The sequence below is a fragment of the Emys orbicularis genome, chromosome 5, assembly GCF_028017835.1.
Source record: "Emys orbicularis isolate rEmyOrb1 chromosome 5, rEmyOrb1.hap1, whole genome shotgun sequence".
Taxonomy (NCBI): Eukaryota; Metazoa; Chordata; order Testudines; family Emydidae; genus Emys; species Emys orbicularis.
This window is the reverse complement of record NC_088687.1, coordinates 139,583,349-139,610,887: the sequence shown is the minus strand read 5'-3', so window position 1 is coordinate 139,610,887 and position 27,539 is coordinate 139,583,349. Positions and strand designations below refer to the sequence as shown.

Below are 27,539 nucleotides of genomic sequence, written 5' to 3'. Positions count from 1 at the left end.
CATCAGCCACTTAAAGATCAGCATACTAATGAAATCCCTTTGATTTATATACTGTACTGTATTTAGTATTACACTTTTGTATTACTATTACCTGTCAATCACCTTACTAGAACTACTACTTCTGATCCCAAAGCAACTTTGCAGACATATGGAACAGTACTGTATCACCATTCATTCCTGTTCATGGCTTGGTCATGTCCCTCCAGATGATGTCCGACCATCTAGTCGGTGGTTGGCCTTTGGGTCTGACTGACTTTGGTTGTACTTGCACTATTTTCACTGGCATCCTATCATCTGTCTTCTGCAGTGTCCGCACACCATTGTAATCTTCTGAATTGCAGCCAATCCCATATCCTGATTTCACATCCTACTCTCCTTCTAACTTAACTTGTCTTAAAATCATTCCACTATACAACTGCCATCTTCTGAAGAACTTATCTTTACTGCCTCCAGCCTTCTCATGTCTGTTCATTTAATGCAGCTGCCTCCAGAGTAATACTGTTACTCTATGGTCTGGAAGTAAAGTAAAGTATAATTTCCAACTGTGAGCTCTTCCGTACCCAGACAATGTTGTCTCCTGTATGGCAGCAAAGGAAACTTGTAATTTCCTTAACTCTATCGCTACTAGCATGGGTCTGGCCTGGAGCAAACTGGGTTGTGACATTCTAGCTTGGAATACATGTAATATGTTTAGCCGTTACCTGAAATGCATGACCATTACCATTTGCTAGGTTTGATAAGGCCTGGCTCGAATACCATGTAAGTCAGTCTTGACTTGCTGTACTCTTTTTATAACAAGTAAGTTTCAGATGTAATGGCTTACTAGGCCAATCCGTCATATTCAGTTAATAATGATTTAGTTGGTGTTGGTCCTGCTTTGAGCAGGGGGTTGGACTAGATGACCTCCTGAGGTCCCTTCCAACCCTAATATTCTATGATTCTAATAGGAATGACATGTCATAGCCTGCTGGCCTACGTTTCACCCTAGTCCTCTTGCCTTCCATGGTTAATGAGCATGGATATCTGTACTAAATGTATTCTATACTCAAAAAGCTAGACTACTGAGATGTTGCCAAAGATTGCAAGTTAAAAATACTCCCCCCCCCCCCCATCCTTTCAATGTTCTTACTATTGGTAGGTCAAAAAATCAACTAATTATTATTTGCAGGACTCAAGATGGCTGGGCATTGGGGGGGGAGAGGGGTGCGGGTTTCTGGGCTCTGGGGGTGTCCACGTCTGGACTCTGGGAAAGGGTGGTGTGGATGTCTAGGATTTGGGGGTACCCCGTGCCTGGGCTCCAGGGTGGGTGTGAGTGTCTGGGCTCTGGGGGAAGGGGAGTGTAGGTGTCTAGGCTCTGGGAGCCCCACACAGCCCCCTCCAGTACCCCCCAACTGGAACTGGGTTGTCATAGGGGTTTCTTTAACTCTCTACTCCGGGGGTGGGGAGGATCTTTTTTTGTTGTTGTGTGTATTGTTGACAGGTATTTTGAAATAAATTACTGGTGTAATTACGTTATGTTATTTTGACAAATAAAATATACAGAATTTTAAAATATTGTCTGCAGAATTTTTAATTTTTTGGCGCAGAATTCCCCCAGGATGATGTGGTGAGGCTCAGACCACTATGCCTCTTCTATGGACAGAGGACTTCACTTTGTAGGATTTCAATCCAGCACCTTTCACCAACACAAAATTAAATAGCAAATCTTGGTCTGATTTCTAAAAGATTAGCAAAAGCAACAAGCTATACAATAACACTGATTCAAGATATCACCACAAACAACGTAAAGGGAAATCCTAGAAATCAGATTTTCTGTGCCTATGTTGATCTTTTTGACTACTTGCCAGGCAAACTCAGCAGTGGTAAGGAACCACTCACTGATCTACTAAACCTCCAGAGTTTTAGAACATTTAAAATACACTCAGCAGATCGCAAACTAAAGCAAGTGTGAAGCAGATTGTTGAGTAGTCGTTCCCATAATTGTCCCCTTCAGCTATCATAAAGTGCTTTGTATAACGGCTGCAAAATCAGAGAACAAGCTGTCCTGAAAAAGATGTCCAAAAGAAGAATGAACTAACTCTTACAAGCAAGTTTAGTTTACTAAGCACAGTGTGGGGTTTAGCAACATCACTCCTGTTGAAATCAACAGAAACGTTATGGGATAAAATCCTGGCAACACTGTGAAAATACAAACTACTTTGAAGTGACATTACTGCCTACATTTTCAGAATTGGACAAGGATTTAGCTCTGCAACTACCATTCATTTCAACAAAGGATTGTACCTCTCAGTATGAGTAATCTGAATATGTGGAATACTGTATAAATGCTGGCTATTATTGCCAGTTATTACAACAGACATCTATTTCAGAATAAAGTCTGGCTCTATCTCAACAACTGTATGGTTATATTTTAAGATGGAAAACCACTTCCTGTGTTTCAAACAGACTGACAGCTCATCTAAGGATAAGGAAGTCCTTTCAAAAGGCAACCCAACAAACATAGCCTGCGTACTTAACCTGCACCGGTTGAAGTTTGGCAGTTCGGCCTGTGTGCATATTTTAACAATATTGCCCTAGTTACGTGTTAAGCTCCCTGATGTAAAGCCTGGTTGCTTTTCATATTTGTATAAAGGAAATCATGTAACAAAAAATAAGATCCACTATAAAAATGGGTTCTAGAAATAAATATTCCTCAATTAAGACCTTATTTTTCCCCAAGAGAGAGACATTTTGTACACTTAATCTGTGCACATATATCCCTGCTGAAAGACTGTCAATGGGGTTGATGTTTTAATGAAGGTTTTGTGTTATAGAGCTAGGGAGATACATTTTGCATGTGCGGTGTGTGTTCTTATCTGGAGAGAGAAAAGAAGATTCTAGTGAAAATGCAAAGTTTGTCAGTGGAAACATGCTATGTGGATATCAGGTTATGGTAAAGAGATGTCCCATCATTTGGAATTGCCTTGCTTTCAGTGGTTTGCTTTGTGGGATGTCACACAACCGACCTTAATCAATCACTTTTAAACAGTGTTGTTATTTATATAATACATAATTGATAGGGCTGCAGGAGTGTTTTAAATCACTTGTGCCCTGAACGAATACTTTAAGTCAAAATGTACTGTAAGTTCACAATATGATATAATATATACCGCCGCTTGGAATGGCCAATACTCAGTACTGATGCAACTACATTTTTAAATCAGTGGAACATGTGCAAGTCTAATTCATACTGAGCATCGCAAGCTAAAGAGATTACAGGGCAGTTGGCATGGAAACAGAGCCCCAAGGCTTTGGTACAACAAGAGACTAAGACTATTTGACAGTAACAAACTGAGCAGACAGCATGTGGTAGGGAGAAGAGGGTATCAAGAACGGACGACAATTGGGGGTGCCCCTCACATGGGCCCAAGATAGCAAGTTGATGTTGAAGAAACTACACTGTTTCAGATCAGTGGCTCTTTAAAATCTAGTAGCTGTAATTCTCAGAACTGCATATATGTGAACAGACACCCCAGTGGTGGGGAAACTCCACATTAATATTGATGTGTTACTGATCTGAGAAGAAAGAGCTTGAGAACTTAGGGAAATTGTTCAAGTGTCTTGCAATGGTAGAGTATTGCACGAGAAAGTGAAAAATGGCCATCTGGGTTGCTGGGTTGATTTATTAAAATAACTCAAGATGTATTTATTCTTGGGCAACGAAAGCTTGATCATCATATTCAGAGTAATAAAACAGTCCCCACTTTCTGTGTAATCATCCTGTTACCATCAATCTAAACAAACAACCCCTTCCTGAGTCTATCCCCTCCTCGGATTCTGATGGCTTCTTGAAAGGGACATCAATTCTTCTATGAAGGAAAAAAAAACCAACAGTATTTTGGGTCTCAACTGCTACTTGTAAATCTTGGTTAAAAATCAGCGACACGACTCATTTTTACCTTTATCATCTTATACTGTTATGCACTAAAAAAAGGAGCAAGAGTAGCAAACAGCATTTCACCTTTATTATTTCTTCGACTGATGCCCCAAAGGGGTTTAGGCACCTACCAAAACAAAAAGATGTGATCCTTAAGGAGCTTACGCACTCCAATGCTGTGTGACACAAAAAGGGGGAAACAAGAGAGTAAGGAGGGGTTGTGGAAGTAAGAGTAACATCAATATGGTTATGCAGTACTAGAGAACAGACATATGTCAAGAGGCTAATTGACACACAATGCAACATTAAGACTCTAAAGGGATTCTAGGGTCAAATTATCCTTAGTGGGGAGAGCAAGAATAATACAATGGGGGGGGCCCTGAAGTTGAAAATGAGTAGCAGAAGGGGAAATACAAGAGGAAGAATTCCAGGAAAATAACTTCTCTCTTAAAAAAAAAAAAAAAAAAGCCACAAAAAACGGAAAGAATATAAAGTGTTTTTCCAAGATGTAGAGATTCATTAATGGTTTTTAGAGCAATCTTAAATACTTCATTTTTCAGAATCAGTTCTGGAGATGCAGATCCTTCTGGATCCTTAGTTTTTAGAGCTGCAACTGGCCTGTGCATCCAGTGCAAAGAAGATCTCCAGAAGACAATGAAACACAGTAAACTGTACGCTACTCACTTTATCTTCATTAGGAGGTTTAATTTATTTGTAGTGGAGAGAGGTCAAGAATCGAAAATATCTTTCCCAATAATTTCTATTCTGCTAGCAGCACCTCCCACAATTTTGATACATATTGCTACTCCCAGAGGCTGTCCAAAATTGCATTTGTCCAGCATGGATACTGTGTCCTGGATCATCTGAAATCTGTCTAGTGATTGGTAGCTCTTTGTCATTGTAGTGTCTGTCTCCACTCCCAGGTGAATCATGGGTTGAGGGAATCAGGCAGCTTTTCCTGGTGTTATTAAGAAGCCATGTTCTTGGCAGCAATCCAGAGTTTGGGTTGTGGCACTGCATGCTGTGTCTTGCTGTGACTACCACCAGTCACTTAAGACTCTGGGTGGATCAGAAGGAAGAGTCTGTGTAGTGTATTAAATTGCTCCCCACGGGTGTACTACTTACGGCTGCCAGTCCTGCTGCTCTGAGTGGCATGGTAAGGGGGCAGGGAGCAGGGGGGGTGGATAAGGGGCAGGAGGTCCCAGGGGGCAGTCAGGGGACAGGGGGGTTGGATAGGGGGTAAGGGACTAAAAAAATAATTGGATAATAAAATCTGTCTATTAGTCGTACGAGGGAATGTGCAGACTAAAAAGACAGGGGCATGAGTGTATGGATGGTGAAATAAGGTAACCACATAACCGTGTTTAGCCCATTGGGTTATCTTTAGTCCATGCATTATACTTTTCCGGGACAATGGCTAAACATCGTCCCCATAAAAAGACAAAAAGTGGGGGAATGTAGAAAGATGAGGCCTTGAAATATAAACCCTTGGTATCAGAGGCCCGGTATGAGGCCTGAACTCAAGTAATGGTCAAGACTTTGTGAACATAAAGCAAAGTTAAGCTGTGAGCCAGAGGCAAGCCCTGCTCACAGAAGTTGGCAAGAAGAAGGCTGCTAATTGCACATATACACATATCTAAAAGGTATCAAGTCCTAACAGGATGAATTTGTGCCCGGATGGCACCAGAATATTCTGGTACGAACACATTCCACAGAGATAACGAGGAACAGGCTGACCCATCCTAAAGACAGGGTCAAAAAGATAATATGATGGATAGAGTTGTTTGTTCGAACCAACATGTACCAGGAGAGAGGCAGCACCCTAACACGTAGAGGGGTTGTACCTCAATGCGTCAGGAGTGATGTGTAACTTGTTTGTACCTGTGTATAAGAATGCACCTCTGAGTGGTTGTCTTTGTCCGGCCTAGGGGGCAATGGAGAGTCCCGCCACTGACTGAGCTGAGTTCATTGTCAGGGGGCACAAATTCGTATTCTGTCCCGTACAGTCTGCTGGAAATTATTACTGTGCTTCGTTTGACAATAAACCTGGCCGGGTGCCTTCGTACCTTGTCGGAGTCTGTGGTCATTGGGGGTTCTCTCAGGGTCTGCTGTGTCAGCTATCTGCGCAGAGCCGAGGCAGCACACAGAGGGAACACACACACGCAGCCGACTGTTATCAACATTGGATAGAGCAGAGCACCACACTGGTGACGTCTGATGAAAAATGCTTGAAAGGAAAGATATTTTATTAATAAATTCCTTGCAGGTCATTGACTGACATTCTGTCCTGGAAAAAGTTCTGTAGGTTGGTTGGCTTATATTTGTGTTGTGTTCTTTTGGTGGTAGAGGGTTTTGTGGTTGTTTGTGGTTCTTTCTCTTTCTTTCTTTTTTTTTTTTTTTTTGTATGTGTGGTACTTCTTTCCTTGGCTAATCCCAGGGGGAGGTTGTACACTACTGATATTCATCTGGGGACCAAACAACAGAGCCGGGCTCCTGGTACATATCTCTCAATTGTGAAAATAGCTTGTTAGCTGTCCCCAGGAGCCTGAAAGGCTGCCTTGCCTGTTCCCCCAGGCTAGCTAGCACCCAAGTAAATGCTGTAGGAGCAACCTGGTACCACTTGGAGCTTTTACTTAGGAAATCAGGATAATTTTAAACTTGGGAAGGGATTTATAATTTATCCCTCTGTAATCCCATGATAGTGCAGCTTCATGGGGAGAGAAATCCTCATGTGTCTCTGGTCACAGGCTGCCTGAAATACTCAAGCCTTTAATGTGGAGGCAGTTTGGGGTGGGGAGAGAGAGACCCTTTCCCGACTTTCAGAGTGCAAGGGTTTACGGCTGATGATCAGAAGGCACAACTCCCATTCTTCTGCTGCCTCAAATCTGAGTCCCTTTCCCTGGCAGAATGAGGGTCCTTGGGCTGAAAGCCAGACAGGCTCAGTTTCCATGAGGCTGCAATCTGAGGCAGGTACAGGTTTCTCTGCTTGGCCAGACATATTGCAGGGTGATGGAGGGCTGCTGAGCACGCTACCGAACACTGCGAGAGAGACTATGACAGAGACAAACCCCAGCAAATGCTCCCTCATGGGGCAGAAGGCAAAGGAGAAGGCGGTTTTATCCCCTGGCTTTCACCTCACTTATTTATTAATGATACTAATTTCTGCTTTGTGAAGGACACACTTGCCTTCGCCTTTTTGGGACACGGAGTCTCTGGGTTTTGCAGGACTTACTTCAAAGTATAATGAGAACACCCCAATTCACAGTGGAAGGAAGAGAGCTGTGTAGGTCCCCTGCTTCTTTTCCAAGGGATTCTGGGACCCAATTTATAACTTGCGGGGGGGGGGGGGGGGGAAGAGACGGAGCCAGGAGCCCAGAAAGGGTCTTATTTTTATGGTCCTTTGTTACGTCAGGACCTACCCCGGGGTCAGCTGGATGAAGTCTGCATCCTCAGAGCCTCTTCCTATTCTGCGCTGTCTCCTGGTCAGGTTTCCCTGTGGTGGAATCATGGCTTCTTGGGGGGTTGGGGCCACAACATGCCTGTCCGACTCAGAGCCTTGTGCCTTAGCAAAGATAGGGTTGGCTGGCTCGGTGCAGGTTGGGCATTTTTTACGTTCTGCCATGCCTGGGAATGCTGCCTCATATACAGAGCACCTTTTGGATTCAGCCCACTGCTCTGGAAAGGGGAGCTCAGCAGGGAGGCGCTGTAGCAGAGGCTCCAAGTGGCTGTGACCACCACACTGCTCAGATCTCGGACCAAGAGAAGGCTTGAAAACAAACAAACAAAAAAACCTTTAACTGCCCGGAAAACACCTAAAAATAACAAATCTAAAAGAAAAGGACAGGAGTGAAGCAAACCGCCATTTTGCTGCTGCGGCGGCAGAAGGTCTGTCAGCAAGCAGGAGACAGGCTACGCTGCAGCTTTGAACCTCCTCTGGAAACTGCAGACAGGAGGGGAATAGCCCATACATATCAAAATTGTGGGAGCCTCTGGGCTGCAGCAAACAAGATTTTATCTACCTTGAAAATGATCTCTCCAGCAGCTTAGGCAGCCTGATGAGTCCTTGCCACGTTCCTAGTATGAGAAACTTGCTTCTTTTGCTACCCTTATCTGCGCCTTTTGCATTTTCTGAATAGAAGCTCTATACCTCCTTTCCACTACAGAATGGTTTCTTTTTAATATTCAATTCCAGGAGCGTGGGAATTTATTCATACATAAACCCAGGCAAGTCCTCAAGCTCTCTCATTAGCAATTCCTTACGCTCAACATTTTTAACTCTCAACTGATTCTAGATCTTCTGTCTGCAGGGATGTTGATCGTCATCAGCTTTGGGGTGAATTTTGTTAACTCACCAGATTACTTTTTATTGGGATTTTTCAGAGTCGCTCTGATCTGGACGGAGCTCTGTTTTACAATGATGTCCAACACTCATAGCTGTCCATGTGCACTACAGTCTCTTCAAGTGAAATTAGATTTTGCATTTAGTTCATCTTGCCATGCAAAACAGCAGTCATTTCTCTCAGGCATCCTTGTGGGTTCTCTCTTTCCTCTTCCATGGCCCTCTGTACAAAGCTGCACTGGAGCACTCGATGGAGACCAGTAGCTTAAAGAAATTTGCCTCATCAGCTCTGTATCTCTTTGTAATTTTTAAATATGCAACAATGGTGCAAATCTATCCAGTGGAGGGAATGTAATGAATAGTTACACTTACACACAGGCTTCAAAGGAAGTTTCGCTCTGTGTGAAATGCTGAAACCCAGTTTCTTCTTGATTAAAATTCTCAAGTAGACAGTAGCATCAAAATGGACCCGACCTGTGGTCTGTTACTTAACACTTTAGGAAAAAAAGCTGATGAGATTTCAGATTGTGCAAGCAGCACCAAATTGCTGACCTCATCTTAAGTGGACAGTTCCTATCTTCCTATCACACAATACACTAAATTTAGTATATTTGAGCAGAAATCTGCAGTCCAGCAAGCACAAACTCAGTCCCCCTCATTCCTTAGAAAAAATCAGTCTTTTCCCAGGGCAAGACTGAGAGCAATACTGACGCAGAATGAAAACGTCTCCTTCTCACTGACTCATCTTTGATAAATACCTTCAATTCTAGCACCACCAAACCAAGTAGGATGCCGAGATGAAAAATATTCAAATCTCTCCGACCTTTCCTCAAAGCCCAACGCAATGTATAACGGGGTAATTTAATCAAAGATCAAAAACCAGAAAATAAATGGCCTGTGTGAACTGGTGGATTCCCACTGGTACAGGGAATTTGGCAGATGTTGGCTAAAGTGATTTGGCCTTCCAGCTAAGGCCCCAAAGTCTACCCTCTTCTGGGGCATCAAGTCCAAAAAGTCTTCCACCCTGCTCCTGGGCTCCACTACAGCCCTCCGGGGCCACCTTTTGCTCAGTCTCCAAACTCAGCTAGCAGCTTTGAGGAGGGGCACACAAACACTCAGCAGGCAGCCCACCCGGGAGTCACGCTGCTCCAGGACCCAATCTGCATGCTGTGGCTCTCTCCCTTTCCCCGGGATCTCCTGCAGGAGTAGTCTTGCTCCCTGCAGCTCTTACCCCAACTGGGCTATATGCTTGCTTTTATAATCACCTGAGCCCTAGCCAACCAGTTTTAGCTCGGAGCTATCTGAGCCATCAGAAGTGAGGCTAGGCCCCAATTTGCCTTAAAGGACCAACCATCCCAATGACAGACTTTTTTGAATGCACACACAATTGCATGCATATATTTTAGGCTCTTAGAAATATAAGATGTGTAGCTACAATTCAGATATTGGGGTTTGATTCAAAGTTGGAATGCATATGGTTAGTTTGGCATCTGTTTATGTGCATACACAAATACCTATTTTTGTGCACACACATCAGGTATTACCCTACATTAGTCAGGCATGCACCAATGTACATGTTCTGTGGTGCATGCCTAACTCTGAAAAAGGTGTCCCACAGTGTCTTTAAAACCTGCTCTAGAGTTCTCATTTGATACCATGTGACAGAATGATAGTTTCCAGGCTATTGACAGTCACTCTCTGAATTTTAATTCTGTAAATAGGATACAGATAAATGCATAGATACATAAAATATAACTACCCCACAGAGAGGATCTCTGTTTTTTCAGAAATAAGCGAACAGCAGCATTTGGCTACAATTGTGTTAGGTACTATGCATGTCAACAAATAAATTTTCGCAGACACTTTCATCATCACCGAAAATTAAGTTTTAATTCCCTGGAGCGGTGTTTGTATTAATGTTAGCTAATTAGTTTTGTAACTGACTTTGCAGGCTGTGTTAAAAAAGAGAAGAGGAGGGAATTAATGTCCAAATGCTTCTCACCAGGCATTTCCACACTTCAAATTATAACAAACCTAGCAAGTAAAGCTGCTGGGAACTTGTCTCATGCTGAAATGACAGTGCATCTTTACTTAATCAGTCCTGGATTAAAAAACTTATTTATCATAATCATGCCCAATAGGAGAGAACACAAAAGCTGACCTTTAATAAGCCAACTAAGACGTCATTTTTAAGAAGGAAGAGAGGTGCATGGTACATACAAAATACAAGACATACAATGACAAGACAGCACCTTTGATTGACTATGAAGCTTTTATCATAATAATGAAAAACTGTATATCTGTCACTTATTTTTCAAATGGTCAAATTAGACACTTATACTACTGACTTCCATTGTCATAGAGAAAGATCTATTCCTCTGAAAATGCAACAGGCTGAATGAAAAAAAGAAGTTGTGCTCTCGCTAGTGTTAAACTCTCACCACAGCCTGAAACATTGGGCTGCAGCTCTCTTTCAGTATATATCAGAAGCAGCTTCTTTATTAATACACCTAGATAGTTATCTGGACTGCATCAAAACTGCAGGTATAAAAAAGTATGTGCAATTGCATGTCTGATGTATTCTTTCAATTGCCACTATGGTGCATGCAAATCAGAAACTTCCATGTATAAATGGTCAGCCACCAGCAAGTTCAACTGCGGCTGAGCTAATCAGGCACACAAATTGACTTTCTTTGCACATGCAACCAGCCTTGAATCTACTCCTGAATCTCTCTATACGTTAATAAATTATTGCTGGTCTTCCCTCTACAGCCTCTCTCGTTTCTGCTACACATTTCTGAAGATGGTGACCATAAAGCAAATCCAGTATCCACTGTGAAGATAAATTAACATTTATATTGTGGTGGAGCTTAAGAGCGACAACCAGGGTGGCTCCCATTCATATATTTCAAGGCCACATGGAACATTATGATATCTAGTCTGATCATCTGCATAGCAACACGTCACAGAATAATACCAAGTGATTCCTGCATCAAGCACGTAACTTGTGGTTAAGTTAGAGCATACCTGACAGCCAAATAAATCTTCATTTAAGTTTTCAAGTGATCGAGAATTCCTGACATCCTGACCCCAGATAAATTGTTCCAATGTTTAATTATCTCATTGCTAAAAATGTGCACTTTATTTCAAGCTTGAATTTATCTAGCTTCAGGTTCGAGCCCCTGGAGCTTGTTATGCCTTTGTCTGCTGGACTGAAGAGTGCTATAGTATCAGATCTTCCCAGGCAGCTACTTGGTCAGGCAGGTTTTACATAAGAACGGCTATACTGGGTCAGACCAAAGGTCCATCTAGCCTAGTATCCTGTCTTCCAACAGTGGCCAATCCAAGTGCTTCAGAGGGAATGAACAAAACAGGTAATCATCAAGTGATCCATCCCGTCACCCATTCCCAGCTTCTGGCAAACCGAGGCTAGGGACACCATCCCTGCCAATCCTGGCTGATAGCCATTGAGATGGATCCATCCTACATGAACTTATCTAGGTCTTTTTGTGAACGCTGTTATAGTCTTAGCCTTACAACATCCTCTCGCAAAGAGTTCCACACGTCAACTGTGCATTGTGTGAAGAAATACTTTCTTTTGTTTGTTTTAAACCTGCTGCCTATTAATTTTATGTGGTGACCCTATTCTTGTGTTATGAGAAACAGTTAATAACACTTCCTTACTTTCTCCACACCAGTCATGATTTTATAGACCTCTCTCATATTTCCTCTCTAAGTCGTCTCTTTTCCAAGCTGAGAAGTCCCAGTCTTATTAATGTCTCCTTATATGTAAGCTATTCCATACCCCTAATTATTTTTGTTACCCTCTTCTGTACCTTTTCTAATTCCAATGCATCTTTTTTGAGATGGGGCGATCACATCTGTATGCAGTATTCAAGATGTGGGTGTACCATGGATTTATACAGAGGCAAAATATTTTCTGTCTTACTATTTATCCCTTTCCTAATGATTGCCAACATTCTGTTCGCTTTTTTGACTGCCGCTGCACATTGAGTGGAGGTTTTCCAGATAAGTCATTCTTGTAGCACTTTCCTGAATCCTTGCCAATTTATCAACATCCTTTTTAAAGTGTGGACACTCCAAGTGCACACAATGCTTCAGTGACAGTCTCACAAATGCTGTATGCAGTGGTAATCCCACCTCCCTACTTTTCCTCTATAGTCCTCTGCTTATACATCCAAGGACCTCATTTGTTCTTAGCCACCTCCCTGCGCGGGGAATGCTTGCATAGTTGGTTATTCACCATGACCCCCATCCCTTTCAGAGCCACTGACTTCCAGGATAAACTCCCACATCTTATGTAACCTACATTCCATTTTCCTGGATGCATGACCTTGCATTTGACACAATTTAAAAACATATTTTGTTCAAATAAGCCCAGAAGGCAGAAGCTGGCCTTCTGAAAAGATGACAGGTCTGATAGGTATGGTGAGGAGTCAATTGTGGAGGACTTTGAAAGTAAAGACACGAGGTTTGTATTCATTGCAGTGGGAGAGGAGAACCCAGTAGAGGGACTTTGCATGATGTAGTACAGGGGTAGGCAATCTATGGCATGCGTGCCAAAGGCGGCACGCGAGCTGATTTTCAGTAACACTCACACTGCCTGGGTCCTGGCCACCAGTCTGGGGGGGGCTCTGCATTTTAATTTAATTTTAAATGAAGCTTCTTAAACATTTTAAAAACCTTATTTACTTTACATACAACAATAGTTTAGTTATATATTATAGACATAGAATGAGACCTTCTACAAACGTTAAAATGTATTACTGGCAGGCAAAACCAAATTAGAATTAATAAATGAAGACTTGGCACACCACTTCTGAAAGGTTGCCGACCCCAATGTAGTAAGAGCAATGAAGATGACTTTAGCAGCCACATATTGAATGGATATGAGGAAGTATCAAGGTCAGAGAAGGAGGAGGAAAATGGTGGCAGTCAAGCTCGAGATGATCAGGGCTTGGACAAGTTTTGGCAGTGTGGGCAGAGAGAAATGGTCAGGTCTTGGAGATACTGGGCAGGAAGAAGGGGCAAGAATTAGACATGGCTTGGTGCATGCGTCAAAAGGGGGGGCTGAGTTGAAGACGCAGCCAAGATTATGGACCTGAGCAATAAGGATAATTGATGTATGCAGTATTGTTGTAGCTGTGTCGGTCCCAGGCTATTAGAGAGACAAGGTAGGTGAGAGAATATCTTTTACTGGAACAACTTCTGCTGGTGAGACAGACAAGATTTTGAGCTTACACAGAACTTGTCTTCAGGTGCAGGAAATTTACTCAGGGCATCACAGCTAAATACAAGATGGAACAGGCTGTTTGGCATAAGTAATTAATACATTTCAAGGGACCATTCAAGGCTAAGTGGCCCATTAACACTCCTCTAGTCATAGGGAGGCTGGGAGGGAAGCAGCTAAGAGGGGTTGCTAGTGGGTTTATAGATTGTTGTAATAAGTCATAAATCCAGTGTGTCTATTCAGTCCATGATTTTTAGTGTCTAGCAAAGAGATGAATTTAAGCTCCCAGGCTCATCTTTTGAATGCGTTGTGCAGGTTTCCTTTAAGGATGAGGACTGATAGGTCAGATACAGAGTGATCACTTTGTGAAAAGTGGTCACCCACAGGTACAGAGTTTTTGTTTGTTCTGACAGGGTCTGGTGCTGCTTTGAGTTGGTGTGTTCTGGTCTGTGGGGAACTTGCTTCTGATGAGGTGCCTGGAGAGGTTGGGAGGTTGTCTGAAGGGCAGAAGAGGATGTTCAGGAAAGATTTCTTTCAGGATGGGGTCCCCATCGAGTATGGGTTGTAGTTTAATGATATGCCTTATGGTTTCCAGTGTGGGGTGGTAGGTGACAACTAGGGGTGTGCGGTCAGAAGAGGTTTTATTTCTGTATCGAAGCAGGTTCAGGGAGAGTTGATGGCATTGGGTAAAATTTTCAGAAGCACCTAAGTAACTTGGAAAAAATTGTACCCATTGTTAGTGATCAAAATAGGGAGGTTTTGGCCACAATCAGGCTCACTTGATGGCTGAACATTCACAAGGAGATATGGCAAAGAGAGGGCAAGATTTTAATTTGGATGGAGGAAGGCCGGTCCAGAGTACAGAGGCAGATGTGCAAGTCATGGCTAGTTGTCAAGATCATGTTTGTGGATAAGATCACCCAGAGATGGAAGTAGATGGAGAAGAGGAAGGGGCCAAGGATAAAGCCCTGAGGGACTGCATCAAGAGAGGAACAGGAGAAGAGGACCCTGCACTGTACATGGCTCTTGAAGAAGAGATTTGAAAGACTGGAGGGAGAACCAGGAGAGGATGGAATCACGAAAGCCCAAGGATGACAATTTCAATAATGACAGGTTTCAGAGTAGCAGCTGTTTTAGTCTGTATCCACAAAAAGAATAGGAGTACCTTAGAGACTAACAAATTTATTTGAGCATAAGCTTTCATGGGCTACAGCCCACTTCATCAGATGCATAAAATGGAACGTATAGTAAGAAGGGATATATATATACATACAGAGAACATGAAAAGGTGGAGGAGATATATCTATCTATCTTCTTACTATATGTTCCATTCTATGCATCTGATGAAGTGGGCTGTAGCCCACGAAAGCTTATGCTCAAATAAATTTGTTAATTTCAATAATAGTGTTGTTTGGTTGTGTCACGGACACCCAGAGGGGTCAAAAAGGATGTAGATGGAGTACTGGCCCTGAAATTTAGCAGGGAATTAGGTCACTGGAGACCCTGGCAAGAGCTGTTTCACAGTGGGGAGAGAGTGTGCGCGCTGGGGAAGTGGGGGTTGGGAGAATGCAGAAGCCAGACTGAAGAAGATAAGGAATGGAATCTGAGGCCTGGAATTTAAGACAGCAGTTATAGATGGATGTATTAACTTATAATGCCACTGTCATATTTTGTGCATTATTCTCTATCACCACCTTGATACATCTTAACATGTCACTTTCCAAAAGGCATGTGATAAAAGGACAAATGATTTCACATACCTAATAACCTACCATGTTTCATTTCATTCTAAGCCTCCTAAAAGCAACCTGTATCCATTTCCCTCTTTAAAGTGTCTAAAAATATTTAGTTATGTTGTTCACCGGAGAGAAAACAAGTGCACACTTTACAACCCTCTATCTTCTCTTTTCTAGCCCTATATAACACAAAAGATATGTAACTGCATGCAGAGTCCCTGTTTTTACTCCAAAACACGTTTCATATCATGCCAGAACTGCGTTCTTGACAAATGCTTAAAACTCCTTTATTTTGCTAGGAAATTTTTTTTCCACACTATTTTCACATCCCAAAGACACCTCTTGGCTTCATGAAGCTGACGCAAGTCAGTGTAGGATTAGAGACAGACTGTCCTTGTGTATTTTTAATTCTTTCTAGTTTTTTCCTATATCTTCAAATATCTCCGAATAGCTTGGAACAGATTCTGAATTTGCATTACAGTGCTCTCTCAACAGAAGGTGATGCGAAAGTGTTTGGTTACAACCTGCAGTAAATGTTTTTGCTATAAATCTGCGCTGTCCCTCCTAGCTGCCTGGAGGTTAGGTACCATGGCATTACTTCTCTACAAAGGTTTCAAGCCATTTATTTTCTCTTAAATAATCAAGTTTTCAGCATGCAGCATCTGATTTGTTTTAGGTAATTGCTATGTCTTCAAAGTGCTTCCTCCTCCACTCCCCCTCCCTGGGGTTCAGCTTCTGCCATATGCTTTTCATCCAAATGTTTACCTGGACCAGGCAGATATTAGTTGGGTCTAGGCGATATTTGCACTGGAAGTAAAAATGATATACAGCCGGGTAGCATCTGCATCATGCTGGTAATGAGACCAGAGCATCTTAGAATTTCATACAACATGTTCATGTGCACATTAAAAAGAATGGGGAAAAGCATCCTTGTGTGACTCCACAGGTGAGTGCTCCGGAGGCAGAGAAGTAGCTGTCCAGTTTCTGTAAGCATCTGTAAGCATCCTGAAAATAAAGACTGGGCCCCATTTCAGAACTCACCTGCCAACCAGTGCTGCATCTCAGAGGAGACAGTAACATGCCATGGTCTCAGAATGAAATACTGCAGACAGATCCCAGAGAACGAATATGGATGTCCTTCCCTTATCCAGGGGCAGGAGGTGGCCATCCATCAGCACTGTCTGTCCCATGACCTGGCCAGAACTCCGATGGTAAAGGGACTAAAATACTGGCAGTATTAGGAAGCAGCTAGGATTATCTTCCATTTTTAGGCGAGATTTTACATTGGATCATAGACTGCAAGGTCTGATGGGGCCAAAGATGGTTTATTGAATTGGCCAGACTATGGCAGCTTTTCCTTTACAAAAATGGTATTGACAATCTGTCAGAAGTCGTCCTACTCTAGATACTCCTGGGCACATTTCACCAGATACAATAGGCATGGAACTGAATCATAGATGGTGACTTAGCTTTCAGTGCATTTTAGAGTGTCCTGCCCCAGTGATGTGCCAAATACTGAAGTGTGTTTTCTGTCTTGAATTCAGTGGTGTTGTTAAAGACTGTATGAAGGTAATCCTCTGCAAGTAGTCATTCAGCTGTGAGGCAGCTGGGACTGAAAGTGATTTGCTTTTGGGAAAACACTGCAAGATGGAATTTAGCTGCTGCAATGGAATCAGAACATAATAATGGTCATACTGGGTCAGACCAATGGTCCATCTAGCTCAGCATCCTGTCTTCTGACAGTGGCCAGTGCCAGACGCTTCAGAGGGGGTGAACAAAATGGAAATTTTGAATGATCCATCCTTATCATCCAGCCCCAACTTCTGGCAATTGAAGGTTTAGCGACACCCTGAGCATGGTGCTGCGTAAAAGAAAGGTCTTTTCTCTACTATGGCAGTAGCATAGTATATTTCTGTTAAAATTCTAACTGAATCTGACAGTTTCATGACACCATTGCTCCAGATTCCTTCTTTCCCACTTCATCTGATGCATATCAGAGAATCATGGTGCTCTGCAGTGGCTAGGGGGGGGGGGGTGGGAGGTGTGTTTATAGTAGTGGCCAGTGTCTGGTCCTATCACCTCAAAGTATTCATGCTCTGTGACCCAACAATTGGGTAAAGTTTTCATAGAAATGGCTCTACTCCCAAGAAACCAGAAGAACTGCCATGTCTAGAGACAAAATAGAAACATTTAAAACCAGATGGCGGACTACCCTACAGCCATGCTGAGTGAAAACCCATTAGAAATTGTACATTCAAAGACCTAGATATACTGAATTGATATTAATTACTTTTTTTATTTTAATGGTTCGTTTTTAAAGGTAGCCCTGATATGACTGTTTCTCAGGAACCAACAAAAAAAAGGTTCTTGGGGTGCTATCCCAAAGTCTAAAACTTAAAAACAAACTCTACACAACAAAGGAAACAGAATCACAGGGTGGAATGCTATCTAAGTTCTAATTTCAGTCTGAAGACATCTGCCTCTTACTATGGAACATCTGATAAGTGACTTCACGAGGGAGGCTTGAAAGTTGCACCACAGGTTGGGTTTAAATGAATTTCCCTAAGTTTTACAACTATTTGTTTAAAAAAAGGAAAAGTCAATGGCACAGACATATAGGCCACAACAAGGACTGAGACTGATGATGTTTTATAATGAAGCCCATTTATAGTGAATTCTGATTCAATGGAACAACTCTCTATATAATTGCGGCAGGGCCTGCTCACTCCCACCTCTGTTTAAATCTGCCAACAGCTCAGAGACAGTTTTGCTGGTAAAACATCTCAGGCAGTTTGTTTACAATATTCATTTCCACCACCCTGTACACTATGTAGCCTTAAGCCTACAGTCCTAGGGAGCCCAAAGCGCCTGAAGAAAGCAGGGAAGAGCAATCTCTCTCCCCCTCTCTTTTCCTGCTTTCTCCCTTCCTTCCTTCCTCTGCCTTTTGTATCATCTTTCTAAGGGCCTAGCTAGACTCTTCATTCACTCAGCCCATCAATTAGACATAGCTCTAAAGTAATTAGAATTGCAGTGACCAGAGTGCTGGCTAAGCTGCTGTTGCCTGTCACAATAATAAGGAATTAAATTCCCTATTTGTTTCAATGAACTACAGTGCACTGCATTTTTCTCATAGTGTACTGTACACAATACAATTGTATTTACTGTATACAATAAAAACCACACTTTGAACTAGTAGAGCATCTTTCCCCTGAGGATCCAAGAGTACGTTATCAATATTAAGAGTATGGAAATGATAACTTGACTACATTATGGTTTTACTGAATACAGGGAAGTGAAACAGTCAAATAAAGAGAGAAGAGAAGGATCTTTCAGAAAAAGAAAATGCTGACAAGCTGTCCATCAACCGTAATCACATTTGTAAACAGAGTATAATAAACTTAGTGTAACGCTAAGATACCCCTTCACTTCCATTTGTGACTTAATGTTCCCACCACCAAAGGATAACTTTACACCAGTGACATTTTCCATTTAAGCTCTCATTAAACGTCTCCGCTCCAGGTGGAACGTGGTATATTTCTCAGCCTACATTCACTATAAACCCTGATTAACATTTTATTCAAGAAGTCAACAGGAAATTTTCCATTGAACTTTAGCTTTCTTTCTTGCCAAGAAGTTGAAGGGTGGAGGGAAAAAAAAAAAGATGGTCTGTGCTAAATTTAGCTACCTTCGGAGAGCAGGTAAAGTTTCAATGATTTAGATTATATTGAATGTATAGTGTTAATTTGTTTGAAAATATTAAGTGACATTATCATTAATGTTAAATATCTAGTAATAGAAACAGCATCTTATGTTTGACAGAAGAGGAAGGTGGAAAAAATCATCATGAAGCAGGCTGTTGAATCAAATGATCAGAATGGGCATTCTCAAATCTAGCAAAGCTACTTTATTTACATACTTTACAGTGAAATAAAACTAAATGTGGATCCTTGAAGATATGCAGGAAAATAAGCACTTATCCAGAACTTTATATCTTCAAAGCACTGTAAAAATTAATCCTCAGAACACCCGTGAGGTAACTACACATTATCCCCACATTGCAGCTGGAAACTTAAGCAGATAAATTAAATGACTGACCAAGGCCAAACAGCAGAGACAAGATTAGAACTCAGAACCTCTTACGATTTTGTGCTCATTCCTTAACACCATACTACCCTCTTTCTTCCCTATTACACATTTAGCCCACTGCTTCACCCAAACAAAATTATACTTTGCACTCCTATAGCACCTCCCATTTGAGTTCAACAGTGCTTTATAGATATTTATGAATTTAGCCGTAACTCCCCTGCAAAAGATAAGTATGACTATTCTTATTTAAAGACAAGGAAACAGAAGCACAGAGAGGCTGCACATGGCCACATAGGAAGTTTGTATAGTAGTTTGGAATGCAACCCAGACTAACCTGCTCCAAGTCCTGTATTTTCAGTGGAGACCCATCCTTTCCGATTATAGCAGCACTCCATCATATAAGCAATAAGACATGATATGGCATGTAGCATCCCACATTGTCATATCTATGGTTTGTTTTCCTAGTATTATACTTTTGGAATAACATACTGTTGAGAGGAAATAACTATATATTTGCACTTTTAAAATTAGAAGTAAAGAGATCTGACTGATCGAAGGAGTAGCTCACAGGACTGGGTCTTATGATTCTACATGGCAGACAATTAGCCAAGTTTTAGTAGACAAAGGTAGCATATTTACATGTGCAACCCAGATTGCAAAATTAGAGCACTTTACTGAAAACAGCGAAAGTTAGTATGGTGAAAAGTCATCACACATTTGTCAGAGACATACGTGCATGAAAAGTACATTTCCAGTGTGCTGTGATATACATTTCATATTCTGCATGCAAGAAAGGGAAGATGGGAGCCTGGCTGGGATCTCCCTAAAGTGGGAGGAAGAGCAATGTTATGGTAGCCTGGGTGCCTTTTTCAAAAGTGTACCCTTAACCCTCAGCTATTTCCCCCCCACCCTTAGAATTACAATATTTTCCCACAAACCACTGACGTGGCCCTATAATTTTAAAGTGAGAGTTAGAGCCATTCTGCTACAGAGGCAGTTAGAGGCAGGAGCTAATTGTAGTTTAACACTCCAGCAAAGGAGACGGGCTATAATAGCAAGTTTCTGATTTTCAAATTTCCGAACTGATTGAAAAAAAACATTCCTACTATATACTGTTCTTATGCTTACAAACTCTGGAGTCTGAGTTTCTGGAACACAAGATGTTCCCCTGCCATACTTAGTGCATGACTTAAACTGCAGAACCAGGATAGCAACATAGGATAGCTTTCCATCAAAACGCTAATCAATGTATTTTATTATATACCTCTGCAAACAGAAGTCTATATGCTTAACTCAAGGTAAATACTGGATGTGTCTGACTAAGTACATGTAAGAGATACACAAAAGTGGCAAAAAGTCATTTAGAGAACATTCAGTACTGTCATTTGACCTGCCTCTCTTCGTCGTGATGCCCAGCAACTTTGTTTAATCTTCCAAACCACGGCAGCCACCAGGAGCAAAGACAGGAAACAACTGTAGAGGAGAAAACACAAATACTTACTGTCCCCATTCAGAATACATCAGCATTTGAAAGCTATAACAAAATAAAGGCTAGACTAGTCCTCTGATGAAAGGCTAGTCCTCTGATGAAAACAGCTATAGCAGTGCAAAGTGCTTTGCAAACATTAAGTCTCATTAGGTACTAGGTCCACTTTACGGAGAGATAAACAGGAGACACAAAAAGGCTGTTAAAGCGACTTGCCCCAGGTCACACAGCAAGTCAAATGACAGAGCTGTGATTAGAATCCAGAAATTCTATTAGCAGTTTAAGACAATAAGGCGGCAAAAGGTGAATCATAAGGACAATGCCATACAGCAATCTTTAGCAATATTTATTTTAAATGAGAGGTTAGCTCAAAAAAGGAATAATTTAGTATTCAATATGTACATCAGACAAAACTAATATATTTTTTCAAGTTTCAAGTGAAATATTTTAGCAAATTAAACTATGATTATTGGAATTATTTTTCAAACAAAAAGCGTGTTCCCCAGTGTTACATACATCATCAGATCTTACTTTCATTAGCCTATATTGAATCCCAACAAGGAGGAACAGAGAAAGATGGAAATCTACATTAACTGTTAGGGCTTGCAACAACAAACGTTTGTTTTGCGTTTTTCATCTCAGATGACATCTATTTCCCAATACAGCCGGATTTCCAAAAACACATTTAATCTGAGGTATTCAATTTTGATTTTACTTTGGTCCACTGCAAAATCATATGAAAGTCACTTTTCTACAGTTATATAAGAAAAATTCAGACATAAAAGTACTTTTGAAGTTTATTTTATAGCACCCTATTGGTCCTACGCTTAATTGTGATATATTTTATTTTTTTATTTTTTCAAGTACAGAAACAGCATGCTCCACTCTCAAACCAGGAAGACATTTAGATTAATTTCTTGCCATCAGGACAAAGAAATGCACACACATACAACTGTTGATTTATGATTTTATAGCTTCTGTTTCCCCTTTCTTTCAAAAAATAATCTACTGATGTATTTAGTGAAGTGTAAGAACAGAATCTGCATGACCTGTAAATGGCATTTCTCCCACGAACAAGGTTAGATTTTGACTAGATGAATTTTTGCATACATCACACTTGAACAGGCACAAGTAAATAATGGAATAGCAACCTTTTTGAGCTCCAGAGGTTGTCCTGAGGCTGCCGTTAGCTTCCCCAGCATGAATGCCACAATACTTATTGAATGGTTTGGTAAGCTTTTTCCTCCTTAACAAGTTTCCCATTCCCAAAGAACCCTGAAGGCTCTCTGCAGGGCACAGCCTCCACTTTATCACAGAGGCCTACCCACACTAGGACTCCCTGCAGAGAAAAATAAACAGAGGAGCATCCAACCAAAAATGGTGGAACTGAGACAACACGCTGAATCTTCACTCTTCTATCGTGCTGCCTATTGGTATATCCGATCCCCAATCCTCCAGTTGTACGCTGGATGTTTAGACTACAGTCCTTGGAGTCAAATATCTTTTATCCTTCCTGTCCACAACACCTAATACAGACACTAAGTAAATAATATCCAAAGGTCTGCATGATGCCTCTCAAGACTGTGCCTAGGCCAAAGCAACGTCTATATCTTAACTGTAGCTAAATAAATGAAATAAATTAATGGAGATATCCTATCTCCTAGAACTGGAAGAGACCTTGAAAGGTCATCGAGTCCAGCCCCCTGCCTTCACTAGCAGGACCAAGTACTGATTTTGCCCCAGATCCCTAACTGGCCCCCCTCAAGGACTGAACTCACAACCCTGAGTTTAGCAGGCCAATGCTCAAACCACCAGTGGGGCCCTGGGTTTAGCAGGCCAATGCTCAAACAACCAGTGGGGCCCCTTGACGATGAAAATACAAAAGGAGCGCTTAAAGATGATAAAGTCATTGCGGAGAAACTAAATGGATTCTTTGCTTCAGTCTTCACGGCTGAGGATGTTAGGGAGATTCCCAAACCTGAGCTGGCTTTTGTAGGTGACAAATCTGAGGAACTGTCACAGATTGAAGTATCACTAGAGGAGGTTTTGGAATTAATTGATAAACTCAACATTAACAAGTCACCGGGACCAGATGGCATTCACCCAAGAGTTCTGAAAGAACTCAAATGTGAAGTTGCGGAACTATTAACTAACGTTTGTAACCTGTCCTTTAAATCGGCTTCGGTACCCAATGACTGGAAGTTAGCTAATGTAACGCCAATATTTAAAAAGGGCTCTAGGGGTGATCCCGGCAATTACAGACCGGTAAGTCTAACGTCGGTACCGGGCAAATTAGTTGAAACAATAGTAAAGAACAAAATTGTCAGACACATAGAAAAACAAACTCTTGAGCAATAGTCAACATGGTTTCTGTAAAGGGAAATCGTGTCTTACTAATCTATTAGAGTTCTTTGAAGGGGTCAACAAACATGTAGACAAGGGGGATCCGGTGGACATAGTGTACTTAGATTTCCAGAAAGCCTTTGACAAGGTCCCTCACCAAAGGCTCTTACGTAAATTAAGCTATCATGGGATAAAAGGGAAGGTCCTTTCATGGATTGAGAACTGGTTAAAGGACAGGGAACAAAGGGTAGGAATTAATGGTAAATTCTCAGAATGGAGAGGGGTAACTAGTGGTGTTCCCCAAGGGTCAGTCCTAGGACCAATCCTATTCAATTTATTCATAAATGATCTGGAGAAAGGGGTAAACAGTGAGGTGGCAAAGTTTGCAGATGATACTAAACTACTCAAGATAGTTAAGACCAAAGCAGATTGTGAAGAACTTCAAAAAGATCTCACAAAACTAAGTGATTGGGCAGCAAAATGGCAAATGAAATTTAATGTGGATAAATGTAAAGTAATGCACATTGGAAAAAATAACCCCAACTATACATACAACATGATGGGGGCTAATTTAGCTACAACGAGTCAGGAAAAAGATCTTGGCGTCATCGTGGATAGTTCTCTAAAGATGTCCACGCAGTGTGCAGAGGCGGTCAAAAAAGCAAACAGGATGTTAGGAATCATTAAAAAGGGGATAGAGAATAAGACTGAGAATATATTATTGCCCTTATATAAATCCATGGTACGCCCACATCTCGAATACTGTGTACAGATGTGGTCTCCTCACCTCAAAAAAGATATTCTAGCACTAGAAAAGGTTCAGAAAAGAGCAACTAAAATGATTAAGGGTTTAGAGAGGGTCCCATATGAGGAAAGATTAAAGAGGCTAGGACTCTTCAGTTTGGAAAAGAGAAGACTAAGGGGGGACATGATAGAGGTATATAAAATCATGAGTGATGTTGAGAAAGTGGATAAGGAAAAGTTATTTACTTATTCCCATAATACAAGAACTAGGGGTCACCAAATGAAATTAATAGGCAGCAGGTTTAAAACAAATAAAAGGAAGTTCTTCTTCACGCAGCGCACAGTCAACTTGTGGAACTCCTTACCTGAGGAGGTTGTGAAGGCTAGGACTATAACAATGTTTAAAAGGGGACTGGATAAATTCATGGTGGCTAAGTCCATAAATGGCTATTAGCCAGGATGGGTAAGAATGGTGTCCCTAGCCTCTGTTCGTCAGAGGATGGAGATGGATGGCAGGAGAGAGATCACTTGATCATTTCCTATTAGGTTCACTCCCTCTGGGGCACCTGGCATTGGCCACTGTCGGTAGACAGATACTGGGCTAGATGGACCTTTGGTCTGACCCAGTACGGCCTTTCTTATGTTCTTATGTTCACTGAGCTATCCCCCCCCCCGGCTGTCTGCCAGGCCATCGGGCTAAAGTTCTGGTTTCAACAGCAACTTTCAGCTGAAAGCAAATGGATGGCACTTGGCTTATGGAAAACAGCTACTGTCATAGATTTACTGATTTTGCCATGACCCTCGATATCGCTCAACTCCCAAGGAAAAGAGATCTAGAGTTTTAGACTGTTCAGCAGCTCTTGACTGTTAGGACTGGACCAGTCCCCTCAGATGGATTTTCTTTGAGATCGTAATTGATCTTTTCAGAAAATTTCTCTTGGAAATGAGGTACATAGCGAAGGATTGTCTACACTGTGTAATGCAGAGCATAATTGGGGAAGTTAACCAGAGCCTCACAAGAAAGTAGGTTGGGGCTAGGAGATTCTGCCATTCCTTTAATTGCTCACATCTGTTAAACATTATTAATGGAACTCGTATTTAAAAGCTCATTTGTCCAGTTGGAAAAAAACAAAAAAGCCCGATTGTGAATTAATTGGATGATCGCTGGCATACAACAACAATCTCTAGAAGACATGAAGCATTTTTTAGAACTGTACATGCCGGTTTTCTCTTTTGCCCTTTTCCATATCACAGCTCCCCTTTTGTTTTCATTGCTGATATCATAGAATATTAGGGTTGGAAGAGACCTCAGGAGGTCATCTAGTCCGACCCCCCTGCTCAAAGCAGGACCAACACCAACTAAATCATCCCAGCCAAGGCTTTGTCAAGCCGGGCCTTAAAAACCTCTAAGGATGGAGATCCCACCACCTCCCCCCAGGTAACCCATTCCAGTGCTCCACCACCCTCCTAGTGAAATAATGTTTCCTAATATCCAACCTAGACCTCCCTCACTGCAACTTGAGACCATTGCTTCTTGTGCTGTCATCTGCCACCACTGAGAACAGCCGAGCTCCATCCTCTTTGGAACCCCCCTTCAGGTAGTTGAAGGCTGCTATCAAATCCCCCCTCACTCTTCTCTTCTGCAGACTAAATAACCCCAGTTCCCTCAGCCTCTTCCCGTAAGTCATGTGCCCCAGCCCCCTAATCATTTTTGTTGCCCGCCGCTGGACTCTGTCCAATTTGTCCTCATCCTTTCTGTAGTGGGGGGACCAAAACTGGACACAATATTACAGCTGTGGCCTCACCAGTGCTGAATAGAGGGGAATAATCACTTCCCTCGATCTGCTGGCAATGCTCCTACTAATACAGCCCAATATGCCAATATCATAACCAAGACTATTTGAGAAAAGTATAAATAAAAATTCAAAATTAGGACTAGTTATCTGATTTTTCTAAAACATTTTAAATGCTACACTACATTTTGCAGAGGAACAACACTGATAAGCTTTTTGTACTGTCACAAGGAGGCAGCAAATACATGTGAAAGATATAAAGCCAATAAGGAACACACATATTCCCCCCCACTGCACTGCATCTTTCAGCAGCACGCCTAGAGGAGTAAAATGCAGTGTTTACTTGGTACACTAAAGGATGTCATCTAATGGCAAAGCCGCAGGACCAAACTGAAAGCAAGATCTCTTGGGTTTACTCAGAGTAAAATAGTCTGAAATAGGTAACAGCATTATACTGTGATTTGGAGAGGTCTGCTTTCTGCTAACATCCCCATTTCTTCCACCTGTTTCACAAGCAACACCACAAACACTGAACTAATGGACAGTATTCTCCAGAATTACTAACATGTGGCAGTCATGTGTATGCACCAAGAGTCACTGCTCTCCACACTTCAACACAATGCTGCTGGCTTGCCTTCACACACGTGGCCATGATGTTCTGTATTCCACTCTCATTGTGAACTAAGACCATTCAACAATTTCAAAATGCCCTTATTTCAAACAAAAACCAACTGACTCTCCCTGTGGGACTTACTCCAGCCTCCTTCTGGCCTTAGCTCTGTCGACTCCACTCCCTTCTATCTCTGTTCATCTAACAGCAGCCTCTTCTGTCCTGCAACACAATCTGGCCACTGCTGGGTTAGGTCTTCTCTTTGCAGCTCCCGCCACCCTGAACAGCACCTCTTCTCCATCTTTTTTCCACCTACCTACATCTCTTAAAGAGGTGCGCAGGAGTGATATTCACTCTGCAGTAAAAGCCTCAGCGCATTTTGAACGCTATTGAAAAAATAAGGCTAGACTGTATGTTTAGCACCGGTACTGGACCCACCAATGCTGCCCACTCTGAGAAGGCTGAAAATAATGATGCTGAGCACAGTTTAAGACTAGTTCAGTTTTTCAAATTGAGGAGAGCAAAAGAGAAAATTGAGGCAATAGCTAAGTGTAAGACAATGGTAACTGAGCCACTGAAAGACCACCACATTGGGTTTTTTTTAGCCTCTATGGGATGGAAACTAAGACCCATGGCTCAGGACTAGATCCTATCACATTTAACCGCAAGTCTATTTTTAACTCTTATCTACAGCAGCGACAGAAAAAAAAATCTTCATGCTTTATATTAAGGGTGCATTTATAGTTTATAAAGGATTAATAAATGATAAAAAGATGTTATAAGGCTATTACATGAGTTGTGCATGTTAGACGGTCATAGGCACATCAGCAGAGGGTATTACAGAAGGTTATAAGTAACTTATTGACTGCTAGACTCAATTTGATTAACCATTTAAGTGTCTATAATTTATTAACTTCTTATAATCCATAAATGTATCCTTAAAATAAATTCTGACCAAAACCTCAAGCATCCCAGCCGCCTCTCCACCCCTCTCTCTGACAATTTCCTTGCACTCTTCAGTGTCCTTAAAATTCTTATAACCAGTAAGTTTTCATTTTTACATGACACTGGAGAGGAAGACATTGTAAGAAGAATCCTGACAACGAGAGGAGAAAATCCAGCTGGCACATTAAGGCCCAAATGACTGAACTACCCTACAATATTTATCAACATTAGAATGGCTAGTAAAAATGGCAGTTTTAAATCTCGAAATATACTGCAGCTTTGGCTCTAAT

At 41.7% G+C, this 27,539-nt stretch overlaps 1 protein-coding gene across 1 annotated transcript in view; it reads right to left on the bottom strand.

Annotated features, from left to right (window-relative positions):
- The window catches only part of ATRN (attractin), a 243,572-nt gene that overhangs the window by 20,276 nt on the left and 195,757 nt on the right, over window positions 1-27,539 (bottom strand). Inside the window, exon 26 of the mRNA XM_065404708.1 lies at window positions 20,723-20,801. Coding sequence (XP_065260780.1) covers window positions 20,723-20,801 — 79 coding nt within the window. The remainder of the gene's footprint in view (window positions 1-20,722; window positions 20,802-27,539) is intronic.